Below are 13,607 nucleotides of genomic sequence, written 5' to 3'. Positions count from 1 at the left end.
TTCATGTCCCCCTGTGGGTATCCTGGAGACATTTGGTTGATCATTGTTCTTTTGTTTTTCATATCAACTTACAACAAGGTTAAAACATTAACGGTACTAATAGCACAGTGGTTGGAGCTCCATGGATAAAATACTTTGTACAAAAATCTTGTCAAGTCTCGAGGCTTACCTTGAAGGTTTACGTTGTGCCTGCATAATTTGAGGGGATCTTGAAAATATCTAAGGTAGAAAAATTGAGAGGGAGATAAATAGGAAAATGTCACATTTTTTTCATCACAGATTGACACAATTAGCAGAAAAACTGAAGAAATCGAGACTCTGATGATTTTTCCAAATCCCATTTGAATAGCAAAGATAAAATCTGATGTGCGTTGTGGTAGGGAAGGTTATGAATTTGAGGCGACTCTAAATCTCCACTTGGAAAAACATCCCATATTCCCCGATGTTGGAGAATTTATTTTTTTAAAGTGCTATTTTCTCATTTCTCTGCAGTTGCACAATTGAAAACAGTTATTAAAGATAACACAGAAGAAAAATCAGAGAAGTGGAAAAAATAAAATTCAGAACAAGTCCCCATTTGATATTCCCTTCTGTGTCGCAATTCGAATAGAAGATATTAAAAATATTTGGGGTGGGGGTTTCAGTAAGATGCTGACAGATCTTTTCTGCCAGTGTCCCTAGAAAAATGGAGGGTGACAGTCTCAAAATGGGTGAACAGTGCAGTCAGGCGGTAGGGAAAGCAAGTAGGATGCTTGGCTGCATAGCTAGAGGTATAACAAGCAGGAAGAGGGAGATTATGATCCCGTTATATAGAGTGCTGGTGAGACCACATTTGGAATACTGTGTTCAGTTCTGGAGACCTCACCTACAAAAAGATATTGACAAAATTGAACGGGTCCAAAGAGGGGCTACAAGAATGGTGGAAGGTCTTAAGTATAAAACGTATCAGGAAAGACTGAATGAACTCAATCTGTATAGTCTGGAGGACAGAAGGAAAAGGGGGGACATGATTGAAACATTTAAATATGTTAAAGGGTTAAATAAGGTCCAGGAGGGAAGTGTTTTTAATAGGAAAGTGAACACAAGAACAAGGGGACACAATCTGAAGTTAGTTGGGGGAAAGATCAAAAACAACATGAGAAAATATTATTTTACTGAAAGAGTAGTAGATGTTTGGAACAAACTTCCAGCAGATGTGGTTGATAAATCCTGGGATAAACATATATCCATCCTAAGATAAAATACAGAAAATAGTATAAGGGCAGACTAGATGGATCATGAGGTCTTTTTCTGCCATCAGTCTTCTATGTTTCTATGAGGGGAAATGTAGGCATGAAAAAGGAAACTATGCTAGCTGATAGCACATAACCTCTTAACAAAATATGTGATAAATTCAGTTTTTAGAAATTCTTTGGGGAAGTTTATAAGTTGCAATCTTAAATTACACTGAACAAAGCACAGCTTTACAGTTAGTGATCTTCTGAAGAATTCAACCTCTGGTAGCATTTAGAGATCAGAAGCGGGCTGGGCGGAGGGGTGCATGAAATCTGGCTTCTAGATTTAATTCTAGAATAAACCAGCAAGTACTATAGATTTCTCAGGGAAGGCAATTTCACAGAACCCTTTAAATCTCTTCTGAAGAAACATGATCTTACTAAACCCCAGGAGAAAGCATTATAATACATTGCAAGGTTTCTTCATGTCCCTAGAACTGTACTCTGCTTTGCCCTGTCCAAAACTTTCCCAAAACAAAGTATCAGGAGGAAATGTCTAAATTGTTGGAGCAGGAAATTTCTATTTATACATTGTTCCCATTCTTCCCCCTCCACTCCCCAAATTACTTATATGCTTATTTTATTCAGTGACTTTATAACCCCAACAGGAACACTAAGTGGGGGTTCTAATCAAAGAAGTGTGTGTGTGTGTGTGTGTGTGTGTGTGTGTGTGTGTGTGTGTGTGTAATTAGGATTAATTTCTACCATTAAAACCAATCATTTGTTTTCCAATACTTGCTGAATTACAGTGGTACCTCTACTTACGAACTTAATTCGTTCCGTGACCAGGTTCTTAAGTAGAAAAATTTGTAAGAAGAAGCAATTTTTCCCATAGGAATCAATGTAAAAGCAAATAATGTATGCGATTGGGGAAACCACAGGGAGGGTGGAGGCCCTGTTTCCTCCCAGAAGATTCCCAGAGAGGCCCCACAGAGGCTTCTCCCCGTCTTTTCCGGCCCTGTTTCCTCACAGGAGATTCCTAGAGAGGCCCCACAGAGGCTTCACCCTGCCTTTTCCTGTTACAGTTTTGGAGGCTCGGGTTTGTAAGTGGAAAATGGTTCTTGAGAAGAGGCAAAGAAATCTTGAACACCCAGTTCTTATCTAGAAAAGTTTGTAAGTAGAGGCGTTCTTAGGTAGAGGTACCACTGTATAGGTAATCATATAAAGCAACCAAGACAAAAAATCATGATATACAGAAAACACAATGAATTTAAAAATCAAGTTAACTTCATCCATTGATTCATATCTTTAGAACTATCAGTCTATACATTTTAGAGTTTTAAATGGGTTTAAACTTCCTGAATCTTTATAGCTGTAATAAACCAAAATTAATTCCCATATTGGATTCCTAAATACAATGCATGGTTAGGAACCTATCCTGTTTTTCTTAAACAAATATATACCAAGATCTTTTTCATTAGAGAGAGATGAATGTGTATGTAGAGAGATACGAAAGTGTATTTTAATACCATCAAAATAATAGAGTTGGAAGGGACCTTTGAGGTCTTTTAGTCCAAACTCCTAATCAAGCAGGAAACCCTACTATTCTGGACAAATGGCTCTTCCATCTCTTCTTAAAAACCTCTAATGATGAAGCATCCACAAGGTATTATTTAAAATTATTTCATGGGTTGGGTCCATTTTATACTAACATTTTGAAGCTGAGTTAACTACACCCAACTGGGATATTTAAGATGTGATCAAGGAAACAATCTAGATGTTGGCTTCATTCAAGAGTGGGTAACATACTTTAAAAAAAAAATTACTGAAAATTTTATTTTTTTAAACCACAAAAAAATACATACATACATACATACATACATACATACATACACACATACATACATCAACACACATCAACACATCAACATATATTCACTTTTTACAACACTTTCATCATGGTAATATTCTATTATTTATATTTTCCCCTTTAAACTTCTCTAATTATATTTATATTTATTAAGCTATTTAAACATTTATTTGTTTGTTTGTTCGTTCGATTTTTATGCCACCCTTCTCCTTAGACTCAGGGCGGCTTACAACATGTTGGCAATAGCACTTTTTAACAGAGGCAGCATATTGCCCCCACAATCAGGGTCCTCATTTTACCCACCTCGGAAGGATGAACCGGTGATGAGATTTGAACCGCTGACCTACAGATCTACAGTCAGCTTCAGTGGCCTGCAGTACAGCACTCTACCTGCTGTGCAACCCCAGCTCTATCACTTCTAATTTTGTTTCTTCACACAGATTATTTATAACACTATAATATTTTACATTCAATGTTTCTTACCTCTCATTTTGCATTGAGCCTTATTCTCAATTTCTAATCTCCAACCAATTATGCAATTTGTCCCAAAACATATAATACTCTGTCTCTTCTTTTTCTTTTACCTCCTTTGTTAGTTTATCCATCTCAGAACAATCAAGAATATTCCCTATCAATTCTTCCTCAGATGGCACCTCCCCCCTGCAAGATTGGCAAAGATGCACTGGAATTCCTCGCCAATATTTTTTTATGATAAGGGTTTTTATCTGTTTTTAATATTGGATTCGTATATTGTGTATTGTGTTGTGAGCTGCCCCAAGTCTTTGGAGAGGGGCGGCATACAAATCTAATAAATTATTATTATTATTATTATTATTATTATTATTATTATGTTGGAAATGCAAAAAAGTGCATGGAACATACAACCATTTAAGAAATGGTTGGAAGAGATAATGGAACAACACATAGATCTGAGGCCAGATATATTTTTATTGGGAATATACCAAAGGAAATGCAATACTTACTCCTACACAACCGCGAGAATACTTTATGCCCAGAAATAGAAAAATGATAAAATATCATCTGAGGACAACATTCACAGGGCTACATGTGGCAACTTAGCATCCTGATTTGCAAGGGACACAGGAGGCCATCCCATTTAGCCCGATTTTTTGGGATTTAGCAAGTGGTTAAGAATGAGGATTGAAGCAGGAGGCCTTCCAGAAAACAAAAGAAAAAATTATATTCCCATTTCCATCTTTATCTGCCCATAAAGGACAAAAATATGCATCTGTCAGATTCAGACATATTGCCAGACAATTTTAACAACATGATCTTTGGCATTATGGAGATTAAACTCAAATGTTAGGAGACTATGCCCAATCTCATAAATTGTCTTGCTCTATTTTCCTTTGATGACCTTGCTATGATAAAAGACTGCTTCCCATAGCATGAACTGCAAACTACCCAACCCTATTATTTTCACCTAGACTAGCATGTTGTGTGAATCAGGACACCAAACAGTATTGATATCAAACACAGGTTCTTATGCTCTTCTCTTTGAGAACGCCCAACTGGATTAATATTTGCTACATAATGTGTTTTTAGCAATATTGCAAAAGCTGTGCATATTTGTTTCAAGAATGACTCTATCCCAGAGCCCTGAAACATAGCTCTCAAATGCATATAAAGCAGCAGGATTACCCATTCTACTTTTCTGAAAAGCAGAAAATATTATTAAAATTGTTGAACTATTGTATTTGGAGAATGACCTCACCAAACCTAGAGAATCCAGTACTGCCAATCTTATCAGGTCTATCTTTTCTTGTTTTACCAATGTACTTCTGTGCACTTCCAGTCTCTCTGATGGTTCATAAGAGGACACTGAACTAAGGTGAAGATTATTTTAATTTTATTTTATTATAGGGCCACCCATCTCTATTAGATAATTCCTGGCAGTTTACAATTCTAAAATATTAAAACTGTTGTCTTTTGCAAATACACAAAAGCTCCCAAGAGTGATCAGAATAAACAATACTTCATATAGCTGGTCTATTTTAGAAACAAAATGAACATCTTACAGAACTTTAGAATTCAGTGTGAATTTTGGAAGCATTTTAATTTAAAGTGAACACAATGCAGATGGGCCCAGAGTGATACTACGCACATTATTTCACTTTCTCACACAAAGGTACTCTCTTTTATACACTGTTATAAATAGTTCTTCATACACATATATGAAACATAAATGTTCTTCCTTCTTTATATGAACATGCACAGACATACACAGAAATACAGTATTTGAAATATTATTACACATTTATTTTTTTTCCCTGGAGGGTAATTCTATATAAATAGAAAATAAAGTCCTTTCTCCAATGAAACAATATAAACTGGCTTGTATTAATGCTTAGGCATTAAATACCTTTTCCACATCCTGTCGATTTGGAAGGGGGTCTGATTTTAAAAACATACTGGCTAAATTATAACACACAAACAGCCTTTTTCCAAAAACAGTCTGTACAGATCAACAAGGTATTGGGAATCCAGAAGATGGATTAATCCAGTAACCAAGCCAAACATTTTATGAATATAGCAACCTACGATCAGATCAATAGGCAGGGCAATCTTCCCCATATTTCCTATAATCATCCTAAATCCTAAAATCGAATCCAAAAATTCTACCCTGCCAACCGAGGACCAAAGAAGAATATATTGATAGTCAATGTATTTCCCACTTACCCTCAGAGAGTAGCTCAGAATGCAATTTGGCATCTCCTTGGCATATATACTCCCCCATCTGGCCTTAAACTAAGACTTACCTTAGACAGAGATAGGGTTCTCCTAAGCCAGTTTGAAGCCAAAGTGCCCATCTTTCTGAAAACTCCATCCAAAACAATCCTTTTCTTTGATACGAAAAATCAGTCCAAACAGGTAATAATACAAGCAGAGTATTTGATTAAGCAGCAATATAAGCCTGTGATACAGCAGGCATCATATTTGTGGCAGATAGCCTCTGATGCAACAGCTTTGGTCCCTGGTTCTCGCAGGACAGCATCCTAATTATAAACAGTTCCCTTATTATTACTTCCAGTGGAAATGAAGCCCTACCCTTCCTGAAACTCCCTCTAACATGCATGCGCGCACACATACACACACCACGAGAAACAGTCAGGCAGATATCAGCTGATAGGAATAACAGCTGCTAGGCAAATTAAGAGGCCAGAAGAGATCCAATCCAGAATTTAGGTCCAGGCAGAAAGATGAGAGGGACTGACCAATCTTTCGAAAGGCTGGGATTGCCTGCAACATCACTTCCCTCTTTACTGAAAAGAAAGTAGGTGCGAATCGGTTGTAGCAAAAGCCACAAAAATAAGTCAATGAGATGTCAAAGCCATCTGTATAAAATAGGGGTGGGCCACATGCAGCTTGCAGCTTCCAAACCACATTCGTTGTGGTGCAACAGATAAATCATTGATTGAATAGCTGCAATTTCAAAAACAGAAAGAATGGTAAGTTCAAGAATAAGCTCATATTATATAAAACATAATCCTCCAGGTCTTTTTCGTCCATTTCCTGCTCCCACAAACCTGGAAAACTGAAATATTTTGGAAAGAATTTTCTTTTTTTAAAAAAAAAAATACCTCCCAAAACTATTTTCTTTTAAAATAATTAATGAATATTTACTGTTCATACTAGGTATAAAGTCTATGCAGCTCTCAGTCATACAGATCATGGTTGCCCTAAAGGTTCTCTTTTAAGAGGCAATTGGACTTTCTGGTTGTTTTTTTTCCTTTGAAGATGTTTTGCTTCTGTTCTAAGAAGCTTATTCAAAGAAAAGAAAAAAGCAGAAAGTCAGTTGCCTCTTGAAAAAGCACCTTTGGGATTACCAGGTAAAGGTAAATGTTTCCCCTGTCCAGTTGTTTCCAATGCTAGGGTGTGCTGTTCATCTCTGTTTCTTAGCCAAGGAAGCCAACTGTCAGCACTCCAAATAGCATCTGAGAAATAAATCAGATTCCAGTCCAATTCTCTCATCCAAGGTTCGATTTATTAACAGAGCCATGTTGGTTTCAGTGTAGCCATCCCGATACTAACTTCCTTCCAGTACCCCACCCAGGTTAAGGTTCATCCCACGTCCCCACCCACAAGTTATTATTATTATTATTTATTAGATTTGTATGCTGTCCCTCTCCGCAGACTCACGAGGACCAGTCTGGTTGCAGGGATTCCACTGACCTCCTCCTTACATCTGCTGGTGCAGAACAAAGGTTGACCTTGGACTCTAAGAAAGGAATTCATTGTGGCTAATAACTTTCCCTCTCATGCAACTATCCCTCCCACGAACCATGATACTATTCTACTGTGGCAGGCCAAAGTCTCCAACTCCAAATGATGGCTTTGGGCTGACACCAACTTTACCCAAAGAAATTTCTGAAATCATGTGATCAGCATGACTATATGCTGAGTCACACTGAACAGTTACCTTCCCACCAAAGTTGCACCAATCTCACTGCTCGCATTTGCATGCTTTCAAACTGCTAAGTTGGCAGGACCTGGGGTGAGTAACTGAAGCTCACCCCACCACACAGGGCTCAGGTCTCCAACCTGGTCTGATCAACTGACAAGCTCAGCGTCTTTAAGCATTGAGCCCTATGTTCATATACCACCATTCTTTGTTCTTCCAAAAGATTTCCTATTAGCTTACAATAGGAAGACTTATATCTATCGTTGAAGAGTGAGGACAAGCAGCATGGATGCAAAAGTAAGATGCTCTTTGTAGATAGATGTTCAACAAAGAAGAAAAAAGGGCTTCAGGTTGTTTATGGCTGAGTTACTGGCCAGAGGAGGGTGGGGGCACTGCTCTAGAGCAGGGGTCACCAATCTTTCAGACCTCAGGGATCACTAAATTCATAATCCTCGGAGAGGGACAGCATACAAATCCAATTAAATGAATAAATATTTTTTAAATCCCGCTGGCGTGGGTAGGTGGTCGTGCGACAGGGTGGGCATGGCCAACTCAATGTCATTCATGTCAAGAGGCGCCACGCCAGCCTGTATTTGCCCCTCCATTCCCAGCCCCTCTTTGCCTGCCCACGCAAGCTCATTAGGGTCCCAACAGGAAACAGTTGTTGGAGCTAAAGAGACACCATGAGAAAGAGTTGGAAAAACTGCTGGCTCAGTTCAAATTGTTTCTGACTGAGAAGAAGGCTCAGCACAAGCACCTCTGCTGAGGACTACAAGCAGGGTGGCGCAGCAGGTAGAGTGCTGTACTGCAGGCCACTGAAGCTGACTGTAGATCTGCAGGTCAGCGGTTCAAATCTCAACACCGGCTCAAGGTTGACTCAGCCTTCCATACTTCCGAGGTGGGTAAAATGAGGAGCCGGATTGTGGGGGCAATAGGCTGGCTCTGTTAAAAAGTGCTATTGCTAACATGTTGTAAGCCGCCCTGAGTCTAAGGAGAAGGGCGGCATAAAAATCGAATGAATGAATGAATGAATGAATGAATGAATGAATGAATGAATGAATGAATGAATAAATAAATAAATAGGATTTCCAAGAAGAGGGAAGACCTGTGGGAATGCAAAGCCAGGTATGCGCTTGAAGGCTAATGTGCTGAAGCTGAGCAGACTAAATATCTGATCGGCAGATGTTTTCCCCCCTTATTTTCCTTCCCAAATACTAAGGTGTGTCTTATGCTCTGATGCATCTTAAACTCCAAAAAATATGGTAAGCAGTTGCTATCCTTTGCTCTTGTCATACCACAATTGAAATTGCATTTGCCTAACTGAGGAAGAGATGAAGAGATGGACATATTATGATCCTTAAGTAACTTCAACACATGCAAACCAGTATTTAATTTCATCTAGGACCAAACCAACAGATTTCCCTCCAGGACTTCTTCACTGAACTTGTAATTCATCCATGGTTACTTATTCCTTCAAATACAAAGGTAGCTACTGAGCAATCTTTGGCAATGATTGATTTCAAACAGATGTGTCTTTATTAGAACATCATTTTGAATAGTGAACCACCTTAGAAAATCAACAAACAAAATATAAAAATATAAAGTATAAATAGGTACCAGGGCACAATAATATCCACTAATAATTGTTTTACACAATTATTATTTTTGGAATTCTGATATTCATTTTTTTTAAAAGGCAGTCTATTAGTATTGCACCGGCTTAGTCTCTCTAGGTGATACAGAAGTCCATACAGGAATTTTGGAGAAGCTAAACAGACCATCTGCACTTCCTTCAACAAACACTAAGGTTCTGTATTGGTCATAGTGGGAAGATTCAGAGTTATTGTCAATGCAGGAAATTAGCCGGAAAATAAAAATAGAATTAGAATTCTTTCTAGTGGGCAAAGGGCCCTTTGAAAAAAAAAGTAGATGAGCAAAATATTTATACAGGTAAGTAACTTCTGAGGCTGATTTATGACAGAAATAGGATCATAATTAAGGGTGAGATCTTAAATATTCTTAATATATTTGAAGAGTGATGAGATTTTGCCTCTGTGTTATTTATTTTATTTTATTTTATTTGATTTGATTTGATTTGTATGCCGCCCCTCTCCGTAGACTCGGGGCAGCTAACAACAATAATAAGACAATATAAACAAATCTAATATTTAAATTTAAGTTAAATTAAAAAACCCTAATTTAAGAAACCAATCATACATACAGACATACCATGCATAAATTTTATAAGCGTAGGGGGAAGGGAATATCTCAATTCCCCCATGCCTGATGACAGAGGTGGGTTTTAAGGAGCTTACGAAAGGCAAGGAGGGTGGGGGCAACTCTGATCTCTGGGGGGAGTTGGTTCCAGATGGTCGGGGCCACCACAGAGAAGGCTCTTCCCCTGGGTCCCGCCAGACGGCATTGTTTAGTCGACGGGACCCGGAGAAGGCCCACTCTGTGGGACCTAACTGGTCGCTGGGATTCGTGCGGCAGAAGGCGGTCCCAAAGATATTCTGGTCCAATGCCATGAAGGGCTTTATAGGTCATAACCAACACTTTGAATTGTGACCGAAACGGATCGGCAACCGATGCAGACTGCGGAGTGTTGGTGTGACATGGGCATATTTAGGAAAGCCCATGATAGCTCTCGCAGCTGCATTCTACTGTTTTGATTAACTTAGATTTTACTATTAAGCATGATGTCCCATCTCATGGCCAAAAGCATCATATAATTAATGAGAGACCAGAAATACATTGAGGCAAGCAATGGAAGCTGTAGGATTATCTGCCTAAGTATCAAGCTAAACTGGCTTGCCTTGGCTATGTTGTACTTTCATTTCAAAGTAATGGAGACAGAACATGCTGTTTTCACTGGATCGATGAAAATCCAATGACAGATGGCTGAGCTCAATTCCTCATAGTTCTGCCATCCCTCCTCAACACTTTATCAAGAATTCCTAAGACATGCACTGGAGAAGAGAGAAAGGAAATCTCCTTTTATCAGGTTCTTACAAGATGCTTCCTAGACTGAAGCCACTACAATCGCAGGTAAATATGAGTAGTCCAAAGCTTTTGTTCTGAAAAAATAGTCCACTTCTGGTGCTTTCCTTACAAAGAAACCCTAACATGCTGCTTTACAATCCATGAACTTATGTATATCAACCACACTGAATAAAAATACAAACAGATGAGACTCTGTTGTTAACCAAGCAAATGAACAACATGAATGATCACATGTCAAATTAGAACAGTGTTCTTCAAAGATCTTGCCAATAGATCAGAGATGCTGAGGACAACAAATTTACAGAGGAGCTTCTGTTGATGTTTACAGGTTACATGTCTAAGATATAAAAGTCAGCACCAGAGAATTCTTATTTTCCAGAACACACAAAAGCCCTGCTCAGCTCAAATCCACATGATTTCGTTTTAGCTTCTTCAGTTGTTAAACATTTGGATAGGTTGCCAAGGAAAGAAAAAAAAAGAAATCTCATGAGCTGAGGCAGCCTACTCATCTCCTCCTTCCCCAAGTGATGCAATCAAAGGTCCTGTGATACCAAGATGACTGAAAGCAATTAAATATGCTTACCCGGAGTGGCAAAAACATAACATCCCACAAGAACAGAGAGCAGTAATGCAAGAGCTCAGTTAACCTAACCTACCAATTGGGGCAGCCTTTAGGTTGTGACTTTAGTCTAAGTCACAACCCTCCTGGATGTTGGAAAATCTGCTAAAATCCAGCCCCCCGCCCCAAGCATTATAGTCAGAATGTTAATGGACTCAATGCAGGTAGTCCTCAGTTAACTATGGAAATCAGGACCAGAATTTCCACCGCCAAGCAATGCAGTCATAATGTTGAGATATGACATGATCACATCGCTAGAGTAGAGTAGAGTAGAGTAGAGTAGAGTAGAGTAGAGTAGAGTAGAGTAGAGTAGAGTAGTGTTTCCCAACCTTGGCAACTTGAAAATATTTGGACTTCAACTCCCAGAATTCCCCAGCCAGTGAATGCTGGCTAGGGAATTCTGGGAGTTGAAGTCCAGGTATCCTCAAGTTGCCAAGGTTGGGAAACACTGGAATAGAGTATATAGAATGGAGTGGAGTGGAGTGGAGTGGAATGGAATGGAATAGAATAGAATAGATAGAATAGAATTCTTTATTGGCCAAGTGTGATTGGACACACAAGGAATTTGTCATTGGTGCATATTCCCTCAGTGTACATAAAAGAAAAGATAAATTTGTCAAGAATCATGAGATACAGCACTTAATGATTGTCATAGGGTACAAATAAGCAATCAGGACACAATATTAACATAAATTATAAGGATACAAGCAACTCCTAAATGGGAGATGGGATGATAGGAACGATGAGAAGACTAATAGTAACAGTATTGCAGCTTTAGTGAATAGTTTGACAGTGGTGAAAGAAATATTTGTTTAGCAGAGTGATGGCATTCAGGGAAAAACTGCTCTTGTGTAGAGTTGTCTTGGTGTGCGGTGCTTTATAGGAAATGGGCAGCAATCCCTGCACTCCCCATTGCTGCTGCTAGGTAAGGATCATGGATCATTAAGCAAGTCCCAGGCAGCTTGCAAGCAGCCCAGCAGTTAAGTAAGGCACAGCAGAGCTGAGCCGGGGAAGGTGGAAGAGACTGACCGGAGGGACTTGCAGCCTTCCCAGCTAGTGTCCTAATTGACTTTGCTTGTGAGGGGAGGTCGCAATGTGATATGCTTGTGGCCTGAATCTGAATGAATGATTTTTAATGTTTTAGCTTTTTTTAGAATGGTTTTAGATTAGTTATTTATATTAATTGGATTTCAGATGTTTTATTGTATATTGTTTTTTGATTTGTTGTGAGCCACCCCAAGTCCACAGAGAGGGGCAGCATACAAGTCCAATCAATCAATCAATAAACAAATAAACAAACAAATGAGAATCCTGAGTGCAAAGCAGTTGCCAAGGCCCTAGATCACAATCACAAAACTGCAGTTTTGGGGTAACCAGAACATCAAAGTTGCATGTCTCCTTTTTCAGCATTGTCATAACTAGTGATGGGCGAACCCAACAGTGTTCGGGTTCCGCAAGTTCGGAAGAACTTCACAAAAACAGTCCGTGGCATCAAAAAGGATGCCGCAGTGGCGCCACAAGCAAAGGGAGGTCCTTTCACGTAAAAATATTTTTTTTTAGTTTTACATGAAAGGACCTCCCTTTGCTTGCGGTGCCGCTGCGGTTTCCTTTTTCGTAAAAATAAAAATAAATAAAAATTAAAAATCCGGAAAAATAAAAAACGATGGGATTCCGGGGGCGGAGCTTTGACGTCACATATACCGGCAGGTTGCTAAGCATGCCAAGGTGATCACTTCCTGGATTCCATCCTCCCTCCATTATTCTAGTGCCGCCCCCAGAATCCAGGAAGTGATCACCTTGGCGTGCTTAGCAACCTGCCAGTATTCCCCTGCTCCTTTTGTGCCTCCCTCCCAGCCTCCCGACTGGCCGACAGCTCCCTGGTGTTTGCCTTCCTCCGCCACCACTGGCGCCTGGCTCCTCCTCCTCTTCTCATCAGATGAGGAGGAGGTGGTGGTGTTTCGCAGTGCTCGGCACAAATGCCAAACCAGAGCACGGATTTTTTTAAAAAACCAGGACCCGAATTGTGCAGGTTCAGTTCGCCTAACACAAGTCATAACTTCAAACAGTTGCTGAATGAATGGCTGATAAGCAAGAAGCTACCCATATACATGTTTTTGTTTTTATTAAATTGGTATATAGTGCCCCGGATGTCTTTTCTTATATCAGAGTATTTTAAATGTTTTATGGGGTGGACTTTTTTTGGGTTTTTTTTAATATTGTTTCGTATGGAATATTCACTGCCCAGAATTATGTATTTACAATAAGCAGCTGTATAAATTGTCTACATAAGTGAATTATTTTTCTCAGGCAAATGGATGGCTCTTCTCCCAGAGAATGCCTTTTAATACTCTAGTCCTTGAAGAAGGACACTGGGTTTAAAGCAAGATGTTTTTCATTTCTTCTCAAAGAAAAACAGTTTTGTTTCCAGACACTCCTTGACTCTCAACAAATTTCCATCTTCTCAGAACGGGTCCAGAT

The 13,607-nt window shown here is 39.2% G+C and overlaps 1 protein-coding gene across 1 annotated transcript in view; it reads right to left on the bottom strand.

Moving 5' to 3' along the window:
• Positions 1-13,607, bottom strand: part of TNS1 (tensin 1) — a 543,368-nt gene that overhangs the window by 144,868 nt on the left and 384,893 nt on the right. The window contains 1 exon segment of the mRNA XM_070729764.1: positions 170-219. Within this exon segment, the coding sequence (XP_070585865.1) occupies positions 170-219 (50 nt within the window).

The sequence above is a fragment of the Erythrolamprus reginae genome, chromosome 1 (genome assembly GCF_031021105.1).
Source record: "Erythrolamprus reginae isolate rEryReg1 chromosome 1, rEryReg1.hap1, whole genome shotgun sequence".
Classification (NCBI taxonomy): Eukaryota; Metazoa; Chordata; class Lepidosauria; order Squamata; family Dipsadidae; genus Erythrolamprus; species Erythrolamprus reginae.
The sequence above is the reverse complement of the archived record's forward strand: the minus strand, read 5'-3'. Positions and strand labels throughout refer to the sequence as shown.